This window comes from Typopeltis vanoorti, chromosome 10, assembly GCF_054136105.1.
Source record: "Typopeltis vanoorti isolate ZY-2024b chromosome 10, IOZ_Tvanoo_1.0, whole genome shotgun sequence".
In the NCBI taxonomy this organism is placed as follows: Eukaryota; Metazoa; Arthropoda; class Arachnida; order Uropygi; family Thelyphonidae; genus Typopeltis; species Typopeltis vanoorti.
The window spans coordinates 7,103,110-7,130,075 of NC_143558.1; the positions used below are offsets into that span (position 1 = coordinate 7,103,110).

The 26,966-nt window shown below is 40.0% G+C and overlaps 1 protein-coding gene across 1 annotated transcript in view; it reads right to left on the minus strand.

Moving 5' to 3' along the window:
• Positions 1-26,966, minus strand: part of LOC150102154 (uncharacterized) — a 256,858-nt gene that overhangs the window by 32,810 nt on the left and 197,082 nt on the right. Inside the window, exons 6-8 of the mRNA XM_090399520.1 lie at positions 15,333-15,513; positions 2,512-2,616; positions 2,323-2,436 (exon numbers count right to left, since the gene is read on the minus strand). Coding sequence (XP_090255646.1) covers positions 2,323-2,436; positions 2,512-2,616; positions 15,333-15,513 — 400 coding nt within the window. The remainder of the gene's footprint in view (positions 1-2,322; positions 2,437-2,511; positions 2,617-15,332; positions 15,514-26,966) is intronic.

The window sequence follows — 26,966 nt, forward strand, 5'->3', positions numbered from 1 at the left end:
TCGTTATTCAGCCTTAAAATATCTTCTGTCATTCCCTTTAAAGGTCTTACATTTTAATATGTTTTGACTAAAGAGAGAAAAAGTAATCACGTAATAAAAATTACCAGTTAAATGAATGGTAAGCTTAAAAGTCATTAATTCGACGTGCCACAACTATGGAAATGGCCATAGAATTTAGAAATATCTTTAAAAAACGCCTGCAAACAAAGCAATTTAAGTCAAAATTAATCCGAAAAGCAGCGAATATGCGAAATTTGAGGTGGACATCTCATATGCAGCTTTAGTTTGAGTTTAGGTTTATCAATCAATTAATCAACAAGTTAGGAAAAAGAATAAGAAAAAAAAAAACGGAGTCGAGGACTGGTCCATGAAACAGATCCATTGTACTGTTCAAAATATCGGCCTGTATGGTTGAGGGGTTAGTCTCCGCCTCTCCAGTCAACAGGCCGTGGGTTCAGTTCCTTTTTTAACATAGATGTTAGTGATTGTGTTTAGGTGGGAAATGAATTTCATTGTCCGGTGTGAGACCATCATCCTGCTTGCTGTAGATCTCAGATAGCTTGAAAAAGTCCCATCTTTTCGTATCTGTAGCGAGGTCTTCCGAAAATCTAACTCTTATCTCACGTGCTGTAAAAATGTACTACGGTTGTGTCTTTTGTGAGTGGGATTCACACGAAAGAGAAAACGGTTTCGTTTTTCATCACTTCAGTGCTTTCATCTGCTTCAAGTTCTCCATCTTATGATATGCTTTTAAGAATCCCCCCCCTCCGAGAATTCTGAATGCGATTTATAATTTGTACAAAGAGAACAGCAAAAGCAGTTTATGATTGCAGGACATCTTCCGAGACAAAGGAAAAGGTAAAATTTGATATTTGCTGCCTTTCGCGAGGCATAGCGGGGCGAGCGATGCTAGCCCCTTCTGCGGAATCTCATTAACACGACTGGCCAAGCTAGATTTCCTCAGAATGTGGATAATTAAGGTGTAATTTGGATAATTAAAGCTCTTCCACAAAACTGCATGGCGGGTGATAACTTTGAACGAAGAGAGGGCGGAAGATTTCATCTCGGAACTTTACCCTGCCGGCAGCGCATATCTGATCGTTTCACCAACTGGAAGAGAAATTGTGTTGTTGTTGTGTCCTTCCTTTAATAGCCTGCGGTACCTGATAGTCCATTCACAGAAGTTTCAGACCAGGTTGTTTGTATTTTTATTTCTTCTTCTAAAATCTGCTGAAAGACAAAGTCGATGTTTGTAAGTTCTTATTTTCAATGTTAAGAAGTGATACCTCAAGAAGATGAAGTTGAATGACTTAGGAGTATTTTCATTTGTTTTTTGTTGTCCGAATGAAAGGTATAAAGAATTAAACACTCACCACAAAGAGGTAGAACGCTTTTATTAACAGAACTGATGACGCATTCCAGAGAAATACAACGCCCTCTGTTGGCTACACAGAACACCATACGGGGACACACAGGCATGAAGAAGTATAAAGAGTACATAGAGTGGGTAAGTCTGACGTTTACAGTACCAGACTTGTGTGTGTGTGTGTGTGTGTGTGTGTGTGTGTGTGTGTGTGTGTGTGTGTGTGTGTGTGTGTGTGTGTGTGTGTGTGTGTGTGTGTGTGTGTGTGTGTGTGTGTGTGTGTGTGTGTGTGTGTGTGTGTTAGGTCTCGCTACTTGAGTATTCTTGAAGAGCATGTGCTCGCTGAGCTCGAAGTTAGAGAACAGACACTCTACAGGCCTAGGCAGATCAGTGACGAGTTCTCGTTTAGGGAGGGTCTACCAAACAGTGACGTCATGCTACACATAGCGAGCAGCAATGTACAAAGCACGTAGAGTGAGCTATATGAAAAACTAATGAACTGGCTAAAAGAGTAAAAGTGTAGAATAGGAAACCTTCTGTAGGCCTAAGAGATTCAATCAGGAACTTGGTGGAACAGCAAGACCTTTAGTAACTACGCTGGTGATGACAGTCTAAAGTTCTAGATTTCACCTTCCGTATGGGAGTGTGTGTGTGTGTGTTTGTATGTGTGTGACATCCGATCAATTCTTAAAAACTATTCATTTTATAGTTCCATTAGCTCAGCAACTTTTTATAAACGTATGTACAAAGTATTTTTCTAATTATACATGTACATATATATATATATGCATATATATATATATATATATATATATATCCCAAGTCTCTTACTCGTTAGAAAAGACTTCCAATGGAGTGAACTGAAGGTCTGTTTTCGTGCAGCGTATCGTCCCTCTTCCTCAGGTGGGCCGGAAAATCGTGATCCGACTGGATTGAGTCTCTAGAATCGGATGACACACGTCCCACATCACCAAACACTTTGGCGCTGTGTTCAATTGCCTTGGCTCGGAGAGTGGCGATGCTGTTTGACCTCAACTCCTCCTTCCTGGACGCTGGAGAGGTGGCGCTGCTGTCTGCCGAGGTGGAACTGTGCACGGGAGAGCTTGGCTGGGTCTGGGGTTTCGCTTTGAGCTGGGGTAGGTCTCGACTTGCCGAGAAATGGTGCTCCGGATCCTGCTGCTGCTCCAGTTGTTGCTCCGAGATGTCCCCGTCCTTCAGCTTTTCTGCGGCCTCCAAAGACTTCCGGTGCATCCCTGTTGGGCGACAGACGTCATTGTTACCTTCCGGTCTCCAGGGGTGGTCTCTGAGGAGATAAGGAGGGTACTTTGTGTCCTATCAACTAGTGGCTTATCTCACAATACATCGTGTTTTTGGGGAAGCTAATGCAGCCAAAATGGCCGCCACCTATTTTAGCCTAATGTGGGATAAACAGTGTTTGTTGTGTATGAGTGTGTGTGGGGATGTGTTTTCTTTATGCGCTCTTTAAAGAACAATTAAAAATCAATATTTAAAGTCCTTAGATTAGCTCATTAATGTAAATACTTCTGACTCATTAATGTAAATACATTTCAAAAGCAAGCACATTCTTAAAACTGTCATGTCGGGAAAGATGACTTGCTTTACAAGAAACTAATTTACAATAATTGCGAAAGTGGAAAATATAAACCTCCATCTCTTCCCTAATAACTTACTGAAGCATTTTTCACAATATGACAGCTTTTTTTTTTTTTTAAATCAACTAGAAAGAAACATAATAGCATTTTGTGTAAGTGAATGATAGAAACAGTGCGTGCAAGAATCGTGCTTACCTGGATATTGGATGAGTTCAAAAAATGAAATGAAACCCAAGGAAGAAATTGGAGTAATGTTTCCGATGATGCATACAACATATTCTCTCGCATAAGTTGTGTGCATATAAGAAATATACAGAACACATCTTATACATCTGTTGGCAATAATGGCTTTTACTGCTGAATTGGTTCCAGACTGAGATAGCAGGGTTTTTAATCCTGCATTTAAACAGAATGTGCCGACTTCATAGCCTTGGTTGCTCCAGTCCAAATTCCAACACAACGACAAAATACTCAGTTTGGACAAGTCTATGTTGGTGTCTCGAACTAGTGCTTTTTCTAGCGTATGTGAGTGAACACACACACACACACACACACACACACACACACACACACACACACACACACACACACACACACACACACACACACACACACACACACACACACACACACACACAATGCTTTTCAAATCGCAGGTCTCGAGTAAAACAAGTGCTGGAGATATGACACATGTGACATGACACATTTGTGTCATGTCGCTTAAAGGGTAAGTTTTCAGGAATTCGTCTGCGAAGAAGTTTCCGCAGATCGTAGCACAGTTACAGTCTAAAGATCACTGATGGGTTGCTCATAAAGAAATCAATGAAAATTCTCTTGCACGAAACGGCCCACGCCAGACTTAATTCCTGGGAGTGGAGAGAAGCTTGATGCACCCGCCATGAGCCTTCCAATAATTCTGAGAACTAATGCGCCACTCCAAATGGAACTATCTCCACCAACATTTAGTATTTCCAGTCAGCCGTGTTTGGTATTTTAGTACTGATGTCTTGTGGCAGCAACTGGTGTTACTCTATAGTGTTCTTTTTTTGAATGGGAAAAGGTGTATATGTGGACAGCATATCCTTTCAGATCTTTTTTTTTGGGGGGGATAGGGGTTTAACTTTTCAGCATGAATGTCTACTGCTTTGTCTTTTCTAAGTACTTCGCTCTTCCACTATTGTATGCATCTATGATCTCAATGTTCTTAATTTTGTGGAAGAGTCGCTTGATGGTAAACTTGTCTGAATTCTTTTCAATACCACATTTCTCCTTGATTTATTTATTATTATTAGTTTTTTTTTCAGTGAAGTGATTTCCTAATTTCTCTTTGCAATGCAACTTCCAAAAATGAATCCACTTTGCTAGGGGAGAAATACGTGTGCCGCTCACATATTATAGCGAGAGGGAAATATTCATTGCAGTTAAGGAAGAGAGTTGAGTTTCTTTTTTGAAGGTACTTTGAAAAATTATCCGTGAAGTCCCAATAAACAAAACAGACCTTAGATGTATACAGTTATAAGGGCAATGCAATGGCAACCAAACTCTCAACAGTGTCATTGAAGTAATTCTTCCTTAATTATATTTGGTTTATTTCCTCGAAAGAGTTAATATGCAAGATGGAAAGGTAAGTACATGAATTTCTTCCAGTTCTACTGGAGTCGAATTCCAAAAAAAAAAACTTCGGCATCATTTTGTCTCATTCATCTGTATTTTTTTTTTTTTTTTGGTTTTTTTTCATCCTTCGCGAAAACTTCCAGTTATAATCATCAGGGCAAACGACAGCATATTTCCTGGTGGTGTTCTGCGAAATCTTGCGCTGTCATTGCGGGGCAGAAAAGCTGGACGAAGTTTGTCTTGAAGCATAAATAAGCTCAGAAACCAACCACTCCTGATTTTTGACACTAATAACACATTCGATGTCTTGTGCAGAGTCTGTTGCATTCAGTATAATAATTATCCGAAGGCCACCTTCAAAAGCGCAGTTCTCCCTGATATTCTTTCCCCTTTTCTGATTAATAAACATGCCCTACATGGCTCCTTCAGCTAAATTGACTGAGTTAAAGGAATACTCATAGAGCTTATTCTAGTGATCACAGTCGAAAGCGGCATTTACTTTCTCTGAAAATTTAAGCCATGTGGGTCAGAGATCAAAGCACGGAGAGAGAGGAAATCCTGATGTGGATCAAAAGAATACGGTGCATCCTATCGAGCCATAATATCTGATTTTTAGAGATATCAATGACTAGAATTTCTTTCTTGCTTCTGGACCTTCTCTAATTTCTCTTAGTTTATAAACAAGAAATCAGCCTGCCGCTTCGGTTCGTAGATGTGCGCAGTTTGTCTCCTTCCACAAGGAACTCCGAAAGTGGTCGCTGCTTCTCGGACAGAACTGGATGCCACACAACAGGTCAAGCGAAGAGGCATCGGTCATTTCGCTGATGAATGATGCGAGACGGACAGCCCATACACGCAGGATGATGAAGAACTCGTGTCAACAGTCATCTTGCAGCGCGCGAGACAAAACGTCACCTCTTCGCTGGCGTGGAACATCTGTCTCCAGGAACACCGCTCATTTACCAAATGAGAGCGTACGTGATCAAGGTACGGCGGGGTTGGGGTCTCCGGGGACCAGTTCGAATAAACTATAGCGGCCACGAATCCCTCATCGAGTGCGTGCGTAACTCCAGGGGCCACTGCATGTGGATACAGTGTTTCTAATTAAGTCTGATTAATAATGGAGGAATCATACATTACCTAATTAAACAACACCCTAATGAGAGGGATTTGCTACTGACAGATCCTGATAGCAATCAGAACGACTTATTCCTCGTTGTTGTCATCTCCCAGAAGTTGCTAACACGAACAGCCTCTGGAAAACTCGTATACACGACCGCTGTTCATCTAAAAACCACCATGCGAAGATCAATCGGCAGAATAGCGATGTCATTAACAATGGAAGCGGGATACTGTGAGGACACGTGTTTATCAGAGCTCGGCTGATGTCGTATTGCGCAGGGAAAGCGTGAAGCCAATGGAGAAACTGCAACAGCAGGAGGAGAACAGAAAAGAATGCGAGCGACATGTTTAGGAGGAAATAGGACGTCATTCGGGGACAAATCCACTTGAAAAATATTTTAGTAATTCTCGTTTTTGAAAATTCCCTTTTCTTATCTTGTTGCCTTGAAACTTTATGACTCTTTTCATATCTGGACGAAATAAAATACCAGAGAAAGCTTTTTGCAGAATGAGAGTCTACTTTGTAAAATTTATGAACGCTATTAGATCATGTACCTTGTAAACACTTTTAATTTTTAAAGCATATAAATTAAGAATGTGTATTCAGGAAGATTCAAGCAGGAATATTAAGCTGCAAATTTAGGATCTCTTTGTGTATCCATTTTCTTTCTTTTTTTTTTTTTTTTTTTGAATCTAAGATCACGTAAGATGAACTGATTTCAGCGGCAACCAATACTTTTGATCTTCAATGAAATATATTGAAACTTTTCCGTTTCTGTCTTCGATCTTAAATTTTGACGCACAGGATGAGATTCGCTTTTTGTGATGTGCTCTTACATCGTTTTCAAATTCATCAAATTAAAAACTTCTTTTTTTTGACAACATTTATGGAAATCTGACTTCCACATCTCGAAACAAAGCCTGACAGGGCTTTGTTTCGAGATGTGGAAGTCAGGGATGTTCTCACAGAGACAGAACATCCCTGAATTATTCCGTACTTGGTTTCTCGGGATCTTGGTTATAATACTTGGTCAATCGCACGTGGCCAAAAATTTTACATCGTCCTTGTGTTTGCCAGACTTTTTTTTTTTGTTGTTGTTGTTCAAACTTCTGTTGAAAAAAATAAATAATGAAAACGAGCCTTTTGATAGGTCGTCATATTATGTAAATATTTCAATACTTTATTTAAATAAAGATGAAATTTTTAGCAATCTGCTGTTTTTTTTTCAAAAGCGTCACCTGCACCATACCAGTTTCTAAGTCTTGCAGCTAAAGAATTTCTAAGCAGTGATGTGTGTGTGTGTGTGTGTGTGTGTGTGTGTGTGTGTGTGTGTGTGTGTGTGTGTGTGTGTGTGTGTGTGTGTGTGTGTGTGTGTGTCTTTTTAATTTTATCTTAAAAATGTGTTCTGTACTACTCAAAGGGATTTGCTTTTCTATTGGATAGCCTCTCCATCCCAAGAAAACTTTCACTGATGTTGTTTGTCTTTTCAATTTAAACAGAAACAAAATATCCTCGAACTTTTATCTTTACGAGGAATCCTTATATGGACTTTTTCAATTGAAGACGAGTTAGTCGATCTCATACGGAGGTAGCACGGTTTTTTTTCTCCCGGAATCTCGGGTTTTTCATCCTACATACAAACAAATCGGCCCTTCAGAACACACGCAATTTACAGACAAAAAATACTAGCTGTGGTGGTGGGCGGTGAATGCCATTGATGGAGATGATTGGTAGTAGACGTTCGGTGTAGTGGTGGAGACGGTTGTATAGTAGGTGTCCTCCCGCGATGAGTCTTCGGACTCCTTGGAGGTGTCACGAATAATAATAATAATAATAATAACTTTGGATGTGGGTGGGATTCTTCTCACCTGAGGCAAACTTAACCTAAAAAGGGGGGCATTTTCAAATGCGTGCAGTGGAAGGAAACGTGGGAAGGTAGCAGTTTCAGACAAACAAGGAATACAGAGAACGATGTGGCAGTCAGAGGGAAAGAAAAAAGTTCTGTTTGGTAGAGAATATCAAAGCTGAGAAGTAGTGGTAACGCTTTCAACCAAACAGGGAAGTCTTTGGGATTATTGGTTTTTTGGAACTGTTAGTTTGTTGTTTTTTTCCTTCTTACGGGTTTCTATGCCACCAGAGTGCGGTCAATAGGTCTCTGTTGATTGCCCAAAACACAAATCCCGGTACCGAAGCCAAGAACATTTCCGGGTATTTTGCAAACGAAGTTGAGTTAACTTCGCTTATGACGAAATGGATGGATTTACTAGTCCCTGAAAGAAATCTGGCGGTGCATCGTGATGACCTCAGGCGCTTCTCTTAACAATCCACCCTCTGATCTTCCCTTTCAGTCGTTTCCGGTGACTTTGTAGGCATTGCCCACAAAGTATTCCTGGTGAGAGCTTTACAGGGTAGTTCACCAATTGCTTTCCCCAACCCTCAAATTTTATCCGGGCTCAGGATGGCTGAGACATATTCATGACTGAAATCCATGTGTGTGTGTGTGTGTGTTCATGGGGCCGGTTTACCTGTTCTGGGGGACGAAAAACCCGAGTTTCCGGGTGGAAAAAACCCTATGAGACCGCCTAACTCACTCTTAGTCGAAAGAGACCAAATAAATGTTCCTCACGTCATTGACGTGAATCAAATCCAGGTCTCTTAACAATCCAAACGGCCACAATCTCATATTTTAGTTGCTATCTTTTCTGGTGGGAAAAAGGTGTTGCTTGATCTTTTCATCTTCAATTTTTTGGTAATTCTCAATGGTTTTCCCCCACAGTGAAATTCATGTCAATTCTATCTTTTTTTTTTTAACGTTATTTACTTTCATCTCTTTCGTGATTTCCTTTCGTGGGATGTGTCTGTCCAAGAGTTTTGCATTGAAGCGTTTTCTTTCGCACTTGGGAAGCAACTAAAGCCATGAGGCGAGTATTTCTTTATATCTGTTAATGAGGATATTCTTCTACTTTGCGGGATGTAAAACCTGAGTTGCCAGAAAGAAGAATCCTCTACCACCTCCGTACGCGGCTTGGTAACCCACCTTCAGCTGAAATAGCCTTTTTAAATGTAGTTTTAATTGTTCAGAAACTGAAAATGTATAATGGTTTTTTTGCTTTTGAACCCCCCCCCCCGTTATATTATTGCTTGCTACTACCCCTCCCCCTGAATGGATACTGAAACACTCATAAAACAGATCCTCAGAATTCAGCTGAATTGATTTTCTTGTCACAATCCGCGCTACACTTCCTGCACTACACACGCGCGCGCATTTATCGCTTTATGAGATGAGCGATTCGAGCCTCCCCTTGTCATTCGTCGGTCTTTCAGCATAAAACTAACAGCGCTGATAAACCCACACGTGTAAAACTTGCCGTCACCAGAATCTGTGTAGTCCACAAACTAACAACGCCGCTCAAATGTTCAAACACACCTCGAGTCAATCGACAAAATCGATGCGTCACCGCAGCGATTTTGTCGTGGACATATCGATGGAAACTTTCAAACGCACCACTTCTCTCCCCGCTTCTGTTCGGGACAATTCATCTCTACACAAGCTAGAAAAGAGGAACGAATATCAACCCAGATTACGCAGTTGAAGCAAATTTAGCAACCCTTTCATTATCGCTGTTATCAGAAGTGGGAGGCGGCGGCATTGCACTAAAGCGACATATCCCCTTCGCAACATCGCATTGGGTTAGAGCAGTATTATAGCATGTTTTCCTAACTTGCTATAACCAGACCAAAAAAAAAACAGCGGTTTGGAATATTTTCATCTTTTCGGTGTTAATATCTTGCACTCATAAAACGCACTTGCAGGCCTATTTATCGTGTACATAAAACAAGATTCTTTTTCTTTTTCTTTTTTTTAATGGACCGCCAAAATTTGGATCCGTGGCTTGTCCCGCTGATTACCTCAGTTTATATTCAGCAGTGAACACTTTGTTTTAATGAAAAAATAATTTTTTCCCCCTTAGCAATTGAAATACTCCATTGCGTGTAGTTCCCCGTTGCATAGTTTACAGCTGTGCGTCTCTTTTACTTCTTCAAGGAATTCAGAACCGATCTCTTTTGCCCTAAATGAATGACTGAAACAATATGCTTTCCTCTCTCTCCCTACTTTTCCAAATCACGTTGGTCTCATGATTTGGGAAAGTATTTAGTTATCTGTTGACGAGATAACTAAAAAGCCTAAAATGTCCGAAAAAACTAGAACAATTTTGACACTGAAAACCTCGAGTGGTAAAACTGTAGCCAAATTATTTGATAATATATTTTTTAATTCCTGTGTTCAAACTAATTTCTTTATTTTTACAATTCAAAAACGTGAGTTGTCCCTTTTAAAAATCACAAGAGTCTGTTCGTTGCTTCAACTGATCTAATTTCATTGATTCATTCATAATTCATTCTAACTTGTTCTTAATTTCGATTAATTATGATACCGAACGAACGAACGTAAAATATTAGAAATTTAGGGAAAAAACTTAAACACATTTAAGTTTTTTCCCTAAATTTCTTTTTTTTATAAAGTAATGAAATAAAGAGCCAAAAAGGCTTCGGCGATGTTAAAATTATTTAAATTATAACAATTTAAATAATAACAATTTAAATAATTTTAACATCGCCGAAGTGACGCCTTCTGGCTCTTTATTTCATTAATTTACCTGTGCACCTTTTCGACAACTCGTACTGTAAAGTATTAAAGCTATTATCACTATAATCTTGGTATTATTTGGTCTACCTACTCACTGACGAGACCCCAATGAGGGTGGAAACCGGTGCGGGGCGGATCTGGCTTTGAGAGGCTCCGCTTGGAGGTAGGTTTTTGCCCGTCTCTGAGTGGGGTCACCGCTGAGGTTATGGCTCTGCTTGGTGGTGGGGTGAGCCTGCCACTGGGTAGAGCCAATGCTGAGAAGTTCTTCTCGGTGACGGGGTGAGCTTGTCACTGAGTGGAACAACGCTGAGTTGGGCGATCTTTCGGGATCGTCTTATTTTTAGAGCCCTCTTCACCTGTAAAAAAGGTTGAAACCGGTCTGGGCAGTGACCTATCTCCCTTAATGTAAAACAACATACATCTCCTAGGGGATGAGTTTTACATTAGGACAAATACTAAGAATAGCGATCCTAGCCTTATCCACCTTTACAACGAGTTGCCCGGTATTGTACCACCCAGGTGTTTGCTCACGCTTGGACTCGCCGAACTTTTATAGTTTGCTATGTTCGGCATAAAACTCTTTGATTTCTATCTTAGAGTTTTCTTATTCGACTTTGAAATAATGTGGGATTAAATATCTCCTTAATTTAAATATTTATAAAGGGTCGCAAATTAATACTTGACAAGAAATTAAATTCTTCTCTCAATCCTTTATCCAAATGTGAGCAAGCAAAAGATTTGGCATTAAAGCATCTTCACGACTAGTCGATTTGTATACGACTTCACATCATATAGCTGTAGTATCCCACAGTGCACATCCCACTTCCTTTCGGATGTATACATTGCTATGCATTATGGGGAGAGAGAGAGAGAAGACTCCACTAATGAATAAAGATAAACCGGTCTGGGTAGTGATTCGTCCCTTGATGCCTTGCAAGAGACACGTCCGAAAGGAAGTCTAATGTGCATTATGGGATACTGAGGCAATTCGATGTGAAGTGAACAGTGTTTGTACACAAGCGGCATGGTTGTGAAGAAGCTTCACGTGCAAATTTTTGTTTACTCATGCTCGGGTAAAGTAGTAAAAGAAAAGTGTAATTTCACGTCAAGTATTACTTACTAAGAATTTTCTATGTTGAAATCGTACTTTTCATGTGGAAGACATTTTGATTTCATACTTGAATTTTTGTACCTTTTTAATATTTTTAAGAACTGTAAGGCAGAATAGGAAATAAGATTAAGCAGATCGATAATAGCACAAAAATCATCCTGATTTTCGCTCTCTCTCTCTCGCGTAGACCTGCACTTTTTACTGTGTGGGCATTCGAAACCGAAATCACTACTGAGCAGGGTGGTTACTCCTTATTCCGGGAGTGTCTTATGTCTTTAGAAGTGTATATGTTCACGGGGACGGTTTGCCTGTTCTGAGGGACGAAAAACCCGAGATTCCGGGTGAAAAAACCTCCCACCTCCGTATGAGACCGGCTAACTCACCTTTCGTCGAAAGAGACCAGATAAAGGTTCCACGTCATGGACGGGCTCGAACCCATGGCTTCGTCTATACCGACTGAGCTACGGAGGCTCATAGCCCCCCAAAAAATATAATATTATGATGATATGAGACCGATATGATGGGATGTAAATAAGGTCGAGGTTTCCATGTTTGATTATGTTACATGCGAAAAATGGTATTAGGGCATTTCGTGTTGATTGCATCGCGGCAAAACCAACGTGAAGCCTAACACTCCTTATTCATGTTGAGCTGGATCGTTTCCATAGAAACGATCCAGTTGAGCGAGTGATAAAGCGTGCGATCCAGATAAAAATGACGTCATCATATTCACACTTGCCTTGCGTATTTTTAATTTTTTTAAACATTTAGTCTTCATTATTATACTTTTTTTTATCTTAAATTTTTCTGTAAATTTTTTTTAATTCAAAATTTTATAAAATCAGCTGCCTTCCAAAGCAGAACGAAAGATGACATTTCAGTAACTATGTTAAGGTTTAATTAAAATTTTTATTTTTTATGGCTCTTTAGACTGTCTTTATTTCTGAATTTCCACGCGCGTGTTCTGTTCTGCTATCCCAACGAATCCTTATTTAGAACAGTTGAACGAGTCACCCAAACTGGGCCTTTCAAAGATCTCGAGTTCCTCGACTTATGTCGAGGAACTCGAGATTCATTGGATATAATATGCAACGAATGCAATCTGAGTGATCACGACGAAGTACCGGAAAATTTAATTTTGTCCACACTGGAGAGCTTGATGCGATGTACTTTAGGTGGAAAGGCTCGAGTTCGAATTCCATCTAGGAAGTGAAGATGTTTTATAGGGTCTCTCTCTCTCTCTGTCCTCGCTGGTCTCATACAGAAGACAGCCATAGTTGCTTCCGAATGATAATTTCAAGCAGCCACCATCTCTGTGTATTCAGCTTATGGAGCACACGTTTTTTCGATGAGAATGCCAATCAATTTCCTCCTAATCTCTTGAACTTTCTTAACTGAACGCATGCTTATTCTCACCACGTCAGGTAAGTTGACAGGAGTTTGCGCACAAACGTGGATTATGCGTGTTTCTTCAATAGTCACAGAAGTATTTGTGTATGTGTGTGTGGGAAAAGTTAGAAGACGGATGTATGCTGAAGAGACAGGTTTTGGAAAGAGCATTTCAGCTCATTGATGAGGGATTTAAGTTTGGGGATCATGCTGGTAATGTAACTAGTAAATATTGGCAGATGGTAGCTTTAATTAAAACAAAAAAAACTTCAATTGTAGAAGAAAGAAATTTCTAAAACTGTGTTGTACAAGTTGTCTCTGGTAAGACCGATATCTAATTGCGAATTATTTCACGACTGTTATGAGAATCGGGCGATTAATATAATTCATTGATGTATCTACAAGAGATGGAAAGAAGATTCATTTGAAGTAGTTTGCTTGAGTTCTTCAGGATTGAAAATATCAGAATTGGATTTCAGCGGAAGGTTATAGAAACACGAAGCTTAAGAAAGAATGAGATAATTGGTATGGCTGGGAGGTGGGTCACCTGCCCTAATTGATTTAGTAATGCTGGACGAGCAGACCTGAAACACGTTCGGTTGCGTATACTTTAAAGGCATAAAGTAGGAATTTGGATAACTTAAGGAATTCGTGTCGATGCTACTGTAAATCGACTTAAGTCTCCTGGTGGAAGATCGATGATTACAAGAATCGCAACATGCCTAGGAAGAGAGTAATATTTCTGTGGTTTCCGCTCAACCGCTGAACACCCTTTCAGAAACCCTAAGATCTCGTGTGGGAAACGATTCCGTTTTAGTGAGCAGCGAGAAAGGCAAGCATTTGCAGTCCAGAACGACTGGACCAGGCAGAAAATTCATTTGATTCTTGTGCCAATCAAGTTTTCGTAAATATTTTCCTGGGAATTTTACAAACAACCATCTGATGCGACAGAAAACAAAAGGTTTACTATGTGAACAGAAATAAACTCGTTTTAATACAAATAACAGCTCTTTTACTGCAGTTTGGATCAGATCAGGGCCTTCCTTGTTTCAGTCAACAAATACTTCTCAATGGTGTACGAAACTGCATTGGACCGAGGCAACGGGTTGTTTGGTTCGTTGTTTTGGATTCACGACCCAACGTTACAAGGTCAGTGGTGTATTTTGTCTGTAAATTTCTGTGTTCTTCTGACAGGTTTCCGTCAGAAGAGCCAGTCTCGTTCGGTCCACTACCGAACGAGACTGGCTAACTCGCCTTCAGCTGAAAATCTCCGATGAATTGTCTCCACCTCCTAGATAGGATTCAAACGCAAGTCTCTCCAACCAAATAGCATCGTCAAGACCGACAGAAGTACAAGGTACTCGGACAATCGGGCCGATTAACGTGAACTAATGTGCACTCCTGGTTATATGTAGAAATGTTCTCTGAATGAAGTTCATCCTAACCTTGCTCTAATTGGACAGCGTGGCATTTAAGGACAAATCATAGTTTATTTTATTCGTGTGGGTCCCCTCCCCCTGGTTCCTCGACCGCCCCTTAGGACTGGTTGAGCCCTCCCAATGAAGGATTAAATATGTATTTTTGACCTGTGTGTTCACGGGACCGGTTTGCCTGTCCCGTGAACACACAGAAAGTTCAAAAGATCAGGAGGGAATTTATTGGCATTCTCGTCGGAAAAACGTGTGCTCCATAAGCTGAATACGCAGAGATGGCGGCTGCGTCAAATTATCATTCGGAAGCAACTATGGCTGTCTTCTGTATGAGACCAACGAGGACAGAGAGAGAGAGAGAGAGAGACCTTAAAAAAACCCAGATAAACTGGGAAGAAAAACTCTGCAATCCACGCCCAAGACCGGCTAACTTGGCTATGGTTGAGGAAGATCCTTAAGTTCCTCACGTGTCACCGACGAGAATCAAACCTAGGACATTCCTTCCCCAGGCATATGGTTGCCACTAGGCTAACCGCGCGGACACAAACCATAATAATCTGGGGCGAGTGAAGAACTTCACTCGCCCCAGATTATTACCCATTTCACTGCTGATTTAATATTTTTAACAATTTTAGCGAATACAACTGCAACATTTTTTTTTAAATCTAAGCCTTTAGTAATTGGCTAATTTTCGCGATTCAAAATCTCCTCCAGTTATACCGAGATTATACTGCCCTCTCACAAGAACAGAGGCCAATGGAAGACTAAAAATAAACCATACGCCACTAACTAAACAAAGAAGTGGTCGTGCTAATTGTCAAAAACTAATAAATTTCTTTGAGATTATCATCAGAAGTAAGAAACTATTTCTATTAATATACAATTGGTTGCAATCTATTCAGGGATGATAATGAAGAACTAAAAGGAAATAACTTGGAGACAGCGTCGGTGAAAATCATTTGAACGGCTCAAATAACTGTTCAGATGTTTTCTTTTCGGTTTTTGCCAAAGTTATTTCCCACGTCTAAATGCAGTCCTTACCTAGTAGCCAGGGAGCGCAGGAGCCCACGTCTCCTTCTTTGGCACTCTTCAAGATGCTGTCCGGTAAAGGTAGCGAATGGCGGACCATTGCTCCGTAGAGGCCGTATTCCGCCATGATGGTACTTTTGCCCCAGCATTTTTCCGTCTTCCGCCACTTTGCCCTACGATTTTGAAACCAGACCTGCAAATAGAGGAAGGCAATACATGAAATAAGCACGCACGGCAGATAAATGGATGTTACAGTTATACATGGCGTGTCCTTGGAAACAGAATCTCAGCAAGGAAAGCATTAAGAAGTCCGATCCCAATACTCTGTAACCCAAAGTGGACGCGTTCTCGGGAATTAATAATAATTCGATGAGAGTAACCTGTGTTCCGAAAAACAAACTCGTATTTCGTGTCTGTTCCTTAAGTTCTCCTATTCCACTGATGCTTATTAGTTGGAAATCAGCCGCATTCAAAGCGATGGATGTGACTGATTCCCAACGTAAAAATTCCAAATCCATTTCACTGTAAATTCCCGTATTTGGATTATCGCAATAATTCTTTGGTAATTTTTACTTCATTACGGTTAATCAACAGCTTCAATTTTGTGCATGGTTACCCAATAATCATCTTCATAAGAATCCCGTGGACTTAACACTTCAGCTATGGGCTTCCGCAGAGGGGGGGGGGGGATAATCGAGGCAATCGTTCCTCCCCTGGGATCTATTTGTGAAAAAAAATCCCCAAAAATTAAACGATTAAATAAAAATTTATTATGTAGTTATTTTCCCCCGCCCTGGAAAATTTTCCGCGGACGCCCATGACCTCAGCGCTAATCCAACATCCAAACAGCGCAATTTTTATTAATTCTTATTCAGTTCTCATCTCCATCCTCTCTTCATAGGATGGAAGTATCGTTATTATACGAGTATCTACACAGTTCAAGACTGCGCGAATACCTCTTAAGACTATTTTAACGTACTTAATCATGAAGATTGAGAAAATTTCCTTGTGCAATTTCAATGCAGATAGAGGGATGATGACGGTCGTAATCATAATTTCAAAGTTTTATGTTTCAATAAACTAAATGAATGTTTCGGTAAAACATCGATTTTAGAATGAAATCACTCCTTTCTGGTTAGGGTGGTTCTTTTAAAGGAAAAACAACGAATTTCTACCAAACGGGAGAGAGAAATCACGAACATAATCGCATCCTCGTCATAAACGTGACAATATTTTGTGAATTAATTTTTAATGTATTAGCGTAACTGTTAATTACAGGGTATATTCGATTAATTCGCATCTCGCAAGTTCTGCCTTTGCCAGAAGTCACAGAGCTTTTGCTATAATTCAAAGGTGCTTCGCTTGAATGCATTTACAGAAGCGTGATGTGCTGCAGTTTGTTTGAAAAGCGTCGGAAATTAATGAAAATGATGGAGTTGTAGTAGATGGTTTCGTATAGTTCAGGAGCGTCTATTTATTTTACATAGAATTCGAGAACGAGTACGCAGTTGGCACCGAGTTGCGAATCAGTTTAATGTACCTGTCATTACAGTCACCCCTGACCCCTTCCCCCCCCCCCCACACACTTGACAAAAAGTGTTCCTAATTTCCTCCTTAAATTTTCATTATTTTGCGCGTAATAACAAAGATATCAAAGTAATTAATATCTGCGTTTTTGTGTCGAAATCGCAGTTTCGGCGAACCCTCCAGAGTCGCCGTCGAAAGTGGTGCTCGGGCTGAAAGTGCGCTCTTTAATTTCGGACAAAGGAAACGCATATTTCATTGTTGTGCGGCGCGTTTTCGAGCAAAAAGTGAAAATATGGCTGTGTGTAGTGATGTGGCTCGCTCTCCAGATGCAAGTTCCCTACCAAGAGCACACGCACATGTTCCGTTCGGCCCAGTTGGGACCGGGGAAGTCCACAAACCGTGAATCCATTACATTTATTAGTTTTATCCAGCCAATCGCAGCCGTGCTGTTTTGTGCTTCAATCAGAGTGAGATATCCCACGAGCTACACTGTCAGGCCAGTACGAAACGGCATCGCACTTAGTAAACTCAGACAGAACTCCTTCATTTCTAGCTCGCAGTAATTCCCCACTCGCTCTCTGCTGGGATGGAGTTCTCGAGCCTGCAGCGTTACCAAACAATTACTGGGGGTGAGCGGCTAGGCACGCGCGGTTGTCTTGGTAACGTCGTCTGCTAGCTGGCGTGTTGTTTCTGGTGGCTCTGAACTGACTCGGTCGAGGCATTCGGCTGATCGCCAGGTCTACAATGTATTTGTCACTCACGTGCACATCGCCCAATTAAAAAGCTTCGAGCAGTGTGGCAAAGGCAAGCTGTAATACGATAGACAATAAATCAGAGAGGCAAAGGCAAGGACTTCTCCCCGGTAAACACGCAAAAACTGCTTCATCTTATGGAATTATAGGTGCTGATGTCTGGAAAAGCGCTGAGACTGTGTATCTCGGCTTTCCATTGCACACACCGTGCGCGTACGCACGCACGCACGCACGCACAACCGGTAGAGGGAGGTTTTAAATGACCGTCGCCAGAGAAAGTGGTTCAGCGAAAACAAGCCCTCCAGCTAGAAAATAACAAGGGAGAAGGGATGCTGAGAGGAGAGCGAACGAGTAGGACGGCTTTAATTAAGGGCCTCCACCAAGTCTCCGCATCGTCTCTCTCTCTCTCTAAATAGTTTAAAGCTCTCGTGCCTTGTAATTAACCGACGCTAGTGAAAGGAAAGAGGATGTATTCACAGGAAGCTCGGCTCGCCGAGAGAGCGGCCGAGAATTTGATGAAATGTGAATAAAATAGGCCTAAAAAGCAATTACGAGCAAATTAGAGAGTGCAGCGGACCGTTTAATTTCGTGGATATCCACTTGAAGGGGGGGCCTTTGACGTTATGGGGCAAATTAAAACATTCCGGGTAAACAATTTTCTAAGGCGCGCGCCAATCTTCAACACTACTCACCAGGTGGAGATGTATAGTGTCCCATTTCATCCTTCTGATCTTGGAGGTCACAACGGACGCAATCTGTGTGCGTGTGTGTGTGGTCTCCGCTTTTCGCAGAGTTGTGTGTGTGAGTGTTTACAACAATGCCCGTTTGCAGCGCAAGAGGGTTCGCTTTCGACGCGTGATCCAGGCCCTTCAAGACTTCACCTTCATTACTACGCACTCCTTTAATATCGTCGCAAGAATTAGTGGCCTTTTTCTCGGGTCGCTGGGACACTAAAATTGGGAGAATAACGTCGAGAGAGAGAGCCAATGCAGCTTCTGTGTTTTTGAAACTGCACCTCCATGAGTGAAGATGAATAAATGTCAACCAAGCAGACGTGAAGAGTGCGCAGTAAAGCAAACGACACTCCCACGCAATTTCTGCTTTGGAGAAGATCTTCCCACTGTAAGGCTTTTAACAATAAAACGATCGAACATTGCAATAAGCTTTCACTGGGAAAATATCCCCACATTATCGAGAAATATGACGAACAACACCTTCTCTGATGACCTCCCCTCTAACAGGAATTCAAAATAAAGCCAACACGAATAATCAACGCTTTCTAAAACTCGATAGAAACATGACCCGCTCTCTTCTGTGAGGATCATTTAAAGCCTTTACCGAATCTCTTGAAATGCTATTTAATCGATCTTTTTATGTTATTTTTAATGTATCAGTTCGTTAGAATTGATTACTGCCTTCATTATTAATAAGCATAATAAATTTTTAAAAAAATCTGATTTGTCGGAGGGAGAATAGACTAACAATATATTAGCTGTACCTCACACGATTACAATTAAGATAAAGTTACAGCGAGAAGCTTTTTTTTTTATCTTTTCCAGGTTGAAGTAAATGGTAACTCCGAATATGAAAAAAATTTAATGTAAAAAAAAAAACTACACTTCAAAAGTATTCATTTTGCAAAAAGCTTCGTGGGGATTTTCATTTCAAGAGAGAAAATACGGCTGCGACGACTATATTCCCCTCTTAAATATAAAACGTTACGTGCGATCATGTGTGTGTGTGTGTGAGAGAGCCAATAAGTGGCATCCAGGCAAACACTAGTAAAAATTCAGACCGCATTTCGGTATGAAATGTCACCTTATTTGTGGTCAAAGGTTAATCCTTTGTTACCGAAATGGATCCACTTTCGAAGCGTTTCCACGAAAGCTGGGATTTCTTGTTTTCATCGAGATAATTCGCAACGTGCACTCACCGCTGAAAGACGTACGCAGTTGTGCTCGAGTGCGTGAAATACCTCCGTAAATCTGGTAGCTGACACCGCAGCACTCGTGTAGTCTGCCTGCTTCATTATTTGGACTTCCTAATAAAGTGTCGCGTTAAAAAATAACAAAAACTTCCCGCGAACTCTTACGATTAACAAAAAAATCGTTTATTAAGAATTTCATAATTTCAACCCCTCTGCAAATGCTATTTCAGATTCGCATCAACTCTGGCGAGATGAAATTAGAGCTACGACCGCGAAATTGTTGCGAGATCACATCACCGTAGGGACATATTTCTGTTAAATCCACCCCACAAACACTCGTTTTAGTCGCTTTATTGCTAAGCAGATCACCGGCCGATAGCGGAAAGGGTTTCGCTCCAATACGGAAACGTGTTCTACACTTTCGACACGCTGAAATTTGCGGTGTGGCCAACGCCTTAAATTGTCGTCGTATAGCTTGTTATACTGCGTGCGAACGTCGAGGCCAAGTTCACATGACGATCCGTAGTTAACGCGCAGTTAAATGAAACAGATCAGATCGTTTCGTACCAAACATGGAGATTATTAGTCGCTTCTCATGACGCTCTCGGAAAAAGGGGATTAAAAGAAAGCAGCGTCTAAATACGGTCGTAATCGCCTCCGTATGTTTACAGTGCGGAGACAGTCAGCTGAATTGTAAGTAGCTTCGAGTTTGCATCTGCACCCGATTTACGATTCGCCAGAATTTATGATGGGATTTGAAAGTCTAAATTGCGAATAGATTTGAATAGAAACACTCAAATCAAAGCAATAACGCAGCATCTGTTTTTATTTCACTCCGACTCTTGAAGGCTCTTTTCCTTTTTCTGGATCGTCTTGCTTGGGGACACAAAAAGGAGAAAAATGTTTTTATTTCTTTTGTTGTTTCATGCAGCGAATCGGGCTTCGTTATCCAAGACCATTCACGTCTTCGGTCATCCCACGGGAACTTTTTGTTGCTTTTGATCTATTTATTTAGTCTTTTTTTTTTTTAATCGGAAAGGTCATTTCCTCATCTCTGAAAATAGATAACCGAATTGTAAATCCACGCATTTTGCATTGATCTAAACTAAGCCTTCCTGGACAAATAACGGGACGGATAAGCGTCGTTTCTGTTTTGAGTAACTGCCAAAGCAACTAAGGCTATAAGGTCAGCGTATTACGCCTGTTAATTGGGTTTTTATTCTTCTATTTTCGGGAAGGAAAACCCAATAACCTCCTCATGAGACCGGCGAACGCAATTTCTAAAGAAAAAGTTCTTTCCTTTAGTGTTATACGGTGATCAGCATTCATTTTACACAAATTATGGACTCTAAAAAAAAAAAAAGGAAGAAAGTAAAATGAATCAAAAGAAAAAGCTTTTGAAAGGATTCTTGGTCCTGCACGGATTTTGAACCCAGATCTTTCCTACCGAAGGGCATCGTCAATCAGTGAACAGACAGAAGAGAGAGAGAGAAGAATGAATGAAATTCATTTTTTAAGTGGAATATTCTAGTGAAAAATAAAGCAATATTTTGAAAGAGAGAGAGAGAGAATTTTTGAGATATATTCGGTGCATTTATCAACTGCGAAAAAGTAAACTATCGTAAAATAAAACTACGGCGCTAAACGAAAGAGACCGGATTAAAACAAAACAAAAAAAAAACTCAATCGATGTACATGCTTCGAAAACGATTGAGCAAACCACAAAAAATCCAATTTAAAAGTTGTGTTAAATTCCATTCGTCATAAGCGATTTCAATACCAAATTTCTCTTTTTGTATTTGTCACTCAAAAGGGCTCAAAACAATTTTGAGTACGATCTCCTCTTTGGGCTCATTTTAGTTTTGATTTTGCGAGCTTTTTTAGAGTATACTCGTGTGTTAGTTTCCACCCAGATTTCGACTTTTGTCCTTGTGGTTTTGATATGAACTGGAAGTGGATTCCCTCCTTGATATTCATTGTGATTTTTTGTAGTCTTCCTTATTCGATTTTGAGAATGCTGAATGAGTGGATTGTGTTATGGTTGTAACTCGTTATTTTTCGTGAAATACGCTTTATTTAATTATTGTAATCGCCATTTCAAGAATCAGAAAACTTCGTTAGCGTATTGTACATGTACTGCAGTGTACCAACCCTTTTATCATATTCTGCATTTTTTTTTCAATGATGATTCCATAAAGAGAGACCGATCAACGTACACTTCTTTAGTATCGTGAATGGACCGCTTGGCATAATTCTAAAATCCAAGAATGAGTCTTACAAATGAATTAATCCGACACTAAACTAATATTTGGCGATGAAGATGAGGAAAATTTGACGTTACTGTTAGATATTCTTTTGCGTCAAAAGCAAAGCGAAAGAAGCTCAAGGCAAGCAAATTGATTCCATTGTGTCTGCTGTCACACACGATACGCAACTAACCCTCCGCGTCCTTCTTTTCTCTCGCACATGTAAAGGTTTCGTGAAATTGTCTGATGCGACTTCAGGGACAAGTCGAGGAGGTTGTTGAGGGGGTTTAGTGCGATCTGAAGGAAATAACGAATGCATCAAATGAAACTCGATGGGCGTGGTTTCCAAGTGCAATGCAAGAGACGGGCGTCATTAGGAGAACGTGTATCGAATGGACGGAGCAGTTATTAGCATTTCTTCACCTCAATAAAAACTTCTTTAACCGAAAAAGAATGCGCCGAAGGTGAAATCAATTTTGAAAACGGCTACACCGAAAGAGAGAAAGAAGAAAAGAGAGCGCATAGTGGCTCTTCTCCAGACGGCTTTTGAAGGGGGGGGGGGGGTTGTTAAGTCGATCGCAGTGCCGAGTAAATTTCCTAATAAAGTGCAGCCACTAAACTTTCTCTTACTTAATGGGCGGGCTCATCTTGGTCTCCCCAGCGCTGATGAAGTTAGGCTGATGGTCTCAAAACTCCCCTATTAGAAGTCCTCCCACCCCTTCCTCCACCGCCAACTACTCCATCACACAAGACGGAAACAACAAAACAAAAAAAAAGGACAAAAAAAAAAAAAAACGGGCTTCCGGATTGTGGTCCGGTAGAGAGTGGGACTGTCGGAGCGAAGTGACGTCTCGCAACCGCGAAACACGGCTAATCGGTACTGCCGCCGGTCGCTGTCACGCCTGGACGGCTCTGCCCGACTGTTTCAGCCTGAACTCGCTTCGGCCCCAAGAATGCATCATTTTAAATCAAATTAGCTCCTTTCGGCTGTCCGTGTCGTCTCCTATTTTCAACAGAATCAATATCGTTTGACAACCGGGGATGGTCACTGCTTTATTAGTAGAACAACTCTCTAGTTACGCAAAAGGGGTGGAGCTGAAATCCCCCTCTTATTCGATCAAGGGATGTTATATATAGAAACATTTCCGTTTGATTTGCCTTATAGAAAAGATTTCTGTGTCATACAGTAACTGTTGGAAATTATTTACCTCTTATGGTCAATATGCCACCTGGGCATCGCTACGAAAAAATAATTTCTACATAGCAGTCGAAACTTGAAAACTACAGCGTTAAGCCTAAACCGTACTGATGTTTTAATTGCTTAAAAACTGCATTTATAAACTGCTCCTTTTTTTTCGTAGATGTAAACGTATGTCATATCAAGGATTGTGCGTCACCGAATGAATCTACCAGTCTTTCGTTTATTAATAATTTTCACGCACTAGCGCAAAAATAAAAGCACATAATTTTAGAAAATAAAGGCACAACTGCATAAGAACAATAATTAAAATACTTATAACAGCATACAAAACAATTACTCTAAATGAAGTTCCCTTCTAGCAACTCAGTCACGATATATTTACATTAAGTGCTCCAAGCGATCAGCTTCGATCTGATCAATACGCCCTCTATCGAGAAAAATCAAAAATTGACAAATGAATTTATTAACTGCAATTATTATTTATTGCAATAATTATAGAACTTTGATAACTTACTGGACAGAAAATTCAGAAATATAATTTTAAGCCTGCAAATTAATAAAACTTTCATTTCTGTTATTGTTGGGCTGGGAATAACATTAAGAGAAATATTCTAATTTTCAAACTTCGTCTCGTGAAGGCAGAAGAAATTGCTATTTCAGCGGAGGAACAAATAGAAACTTTTTAATTATATTTACTGCATAACGAAAAGGCGTGGAAGTCCTAATGTAGTCCAAATTAAATTTCTACTTGAGATATTCGCTTAGCGAAATTAATGTTGTTCTCTTATAATTATGTCGGGGTTTCCTCTTTTTTTACTGTTTTTTCTGTTTTTATTCTTCGAAAACATTATTCGCATTTACGGAAAGCAAATAACCATTTATTAGTGCGTGTCTAATAAGGCTTTCCTTCGAAGTAAATAACTCTGTGGAGCATAAATTTGCGTTAGGTTGTTGCTAGTCAAACAAACAATAAACGGAACAAGTCTTTTGCATGTTGATCAAAACTAAAGTGATTAGCATACCTCACGTTGTATGTCATCGATTGACGTTATTTGTATTCCGAAATGCTCTTTCGCAGATAAAGAAAAGCTAAAATCAGCGATTGTTATTTTTTACTCAACGTTTAATATTTGGGGATATTTATTTTATCCCTGTTGTCGTTGTTGTTGTCGTCGCCATTGTCGTTTTAATTATTATAAGTCAAAAGTCTACAGAATTAAACTGTTTTTCTTGCATTTTGCTTTGAAACTTTTGTCACCTTAAGGTCTTCGCGTCCTAGACAATTCGAGTCCATCTTTCCAAGCAAAGGGCATCGTCAATACCCATTGAGCTGCGGAGGCTCCTTCAGATGTGAATTTTCCAAAGGAAAACCTTGTGTCATTTCAATGGCAGACTTTGCCTAAGCAGACTTTATGCAAATTTTAACTTTGAAAGAATGTTCCGAAATATAACGATGGATGACTACTTCAGCTATGAGTAGTTATGAATGAATAAATAAATCCTTTCCCATGGGATAAGGAACACTTTCCTTAGGCCACCTCTCTCCAGCTTTCTCAAAAACACCCTCCCCCATCCTATTTTTATGTAAATTGAACTTATAATAAAAAAATACGGAGAATCAATTTCTTTTTATTATAGATCTCTCAGAAAATAAAAATAAAAATTTAAAGGCTGGTACGTTGGTAAATGTTTTTCTATAAATTCGTCGGAATTTTTTTTAAAAGTCGTAATAGATGAATTAAGGACCAAGTTCGCCGAAAGGAAGAACTTAAAGCAAGTTATATAAATAAAAGAACTTCAGTAAACATAAAGAGGACATAACTGTTCACTCACCAGCAACTCTCTCTCTCTCTCTCTCTCTGACGCACACATACACATATACAAGCTCGCGCATTTGGAGCTTTACTTTTCAGCCAAATACTACGAGTATGATTATTTGACTGATGCAGCTGGAACATGTTACCGTTCTGTAATGCTGTTTAAGGCCATATCAAGTGAGCAACAACTTCCGTTCTACGTTCATTGAGGTCATGAGATAAGATGTTTTTTCTTTTTTCTTTTCATTACAACTTATATTGCATGCTACTAAAGCGTGCAATAACCTAAATACTCTTTCAGTGGAATTTTTTGTCGCTTTCCAAATAACAGCCGTTGTTCTTCTTCAGACAAGGACTAACGCATACTGGACCAGGTTAAATGTTCAGTTACACATACGGCATGGGTAAGTCTAATTAATATCTCCATCATTCTAGGGATGGGCTGCTCCCTATAGATACTGTAGAAAATCGTAATCAAATGAGATTTGGTCAAGTGATTTTTTCCTGTCAGTAAAAGTTTAGTCATTTCTTTTTCTTTTCTTTTTTACTTGCTAATGAAGAAAGTGATCATTTTCCGCTTTTATTACACTTTTTTTGGTAACATGGGATACCTCAGGTACTCACTCATTCTCTAAGACTTCATCAATGCATCAAGTTCCGATTTTCAGACCTTGAGAATCACGCGCTACTGCGAGTAATTGTTACGTGGGTGTGACCGATGACCAAAATATATACCTATAATTGTTTTTTTCTGGTTTCTCAACATCGTGTTGAAATGTATGAAATTAAATCACACTTTCTGACGTATGAATTAAAAAAAATGAGCATTTATAATATATTACTCCCACACACGAGCAACAGCAGGGTCTAATCACAAAGAAATGATCGTGTACGAGTATGTGGAACATTTCGTTATTTTGTTACATCTGAAGGCTGAATGGCATGAAGAGGTTAAGAAATGGATTAAAATATTATACGACAAATCTACCTTCATTTAATGACGGTAGATTTTTAAGACTTCTATTTCTTCTCCTCAGTGGAGCCTTTAGGAAGGTTGTGCAGTGTTTCGAGCTCCTACTGCAAAAATAAATAAATAAAAAAAAGGAGAAATTCGTATTCAAGGTGTATGGCGCACACGCTTAAATAAATCGTAAGTTATGCAGAAAGCCTCTAGGACCACGTGAGTTTGGGCCATCCTTTCTCTGCAAACTGAAACGCTGATTTCTAAAAGCATTTTGTTTTGCCAGTGGAATCTCTTTTGCGAGTGTCGCTGAAGGGATTATCGCATGGAATTATAGTGTGGTTTGGATAAGCAATGCCCATAAGAATATCTACAGGAAGGCGTCTCCTAGAAATTGTACATCAGTAGTGCACAGTGGAGTTGATTTTTTTTTTTTTTTTAGGAAAATAAATAGAAATAAACACTTGACTAACCTTTCTGAGTTTCACGTACTCTCTCTTGGCGTTGACAATTTCGCCAGCTGATATTTCAGTTTAGGTTACAAGACACATACACCAGGATTCTTTTTTTACTATCTTTTTTTAAATTACCTTGTAGACGGTATTTTAAAGGTGTAGGATACGCAGCCCATAGAAAGTGCTTTCGAGTTTTTAGCCCATTGTACTTTCTCCTTGCAATAATCAGTGTGCTCTATCCGACTACCACGTGAGACTCACTGCGACTTACCTATTGATCCAAAAATCCCTTCAGGTGTTCGCAACTGCACCGACCGTAATACGTGGACAGTTTTTTTCCCTCTTTCACTTCTTCCTGTCACAACTTTTTTAACGGGCGTGAAAAGTATTCAGCAGTTTTTAAAAGGGCTTGCAGTGTGGTTATCTGCGTCATTGGAAATATTAAGCAGGAACATCTTCAAGCGGGCTTAAAAAAGGAAAGGGCCACAGCGAGGTTTAACGAGAGAGATGCCAGTTAAGTAGCTTATCCGTAGGGGAAGGGGGTTTCGGTGCAGAATCGGGAATTTCTTCATCGTACGAGAGAAAAATGCGATTCGCACTTAAAAACTCATTTAGAGGAATACGGAAAAAAATAAAAAATAAAAAAAGCGGGTTCTGATAGAAATGCGCCAGCCGGAAAGGAGAATTAGCAAGTAACATTTGCAAAGATGAGTAATTGGAGCCAACATTAGCGGAGTTCAAGCTTATTTACGAAGCCAAA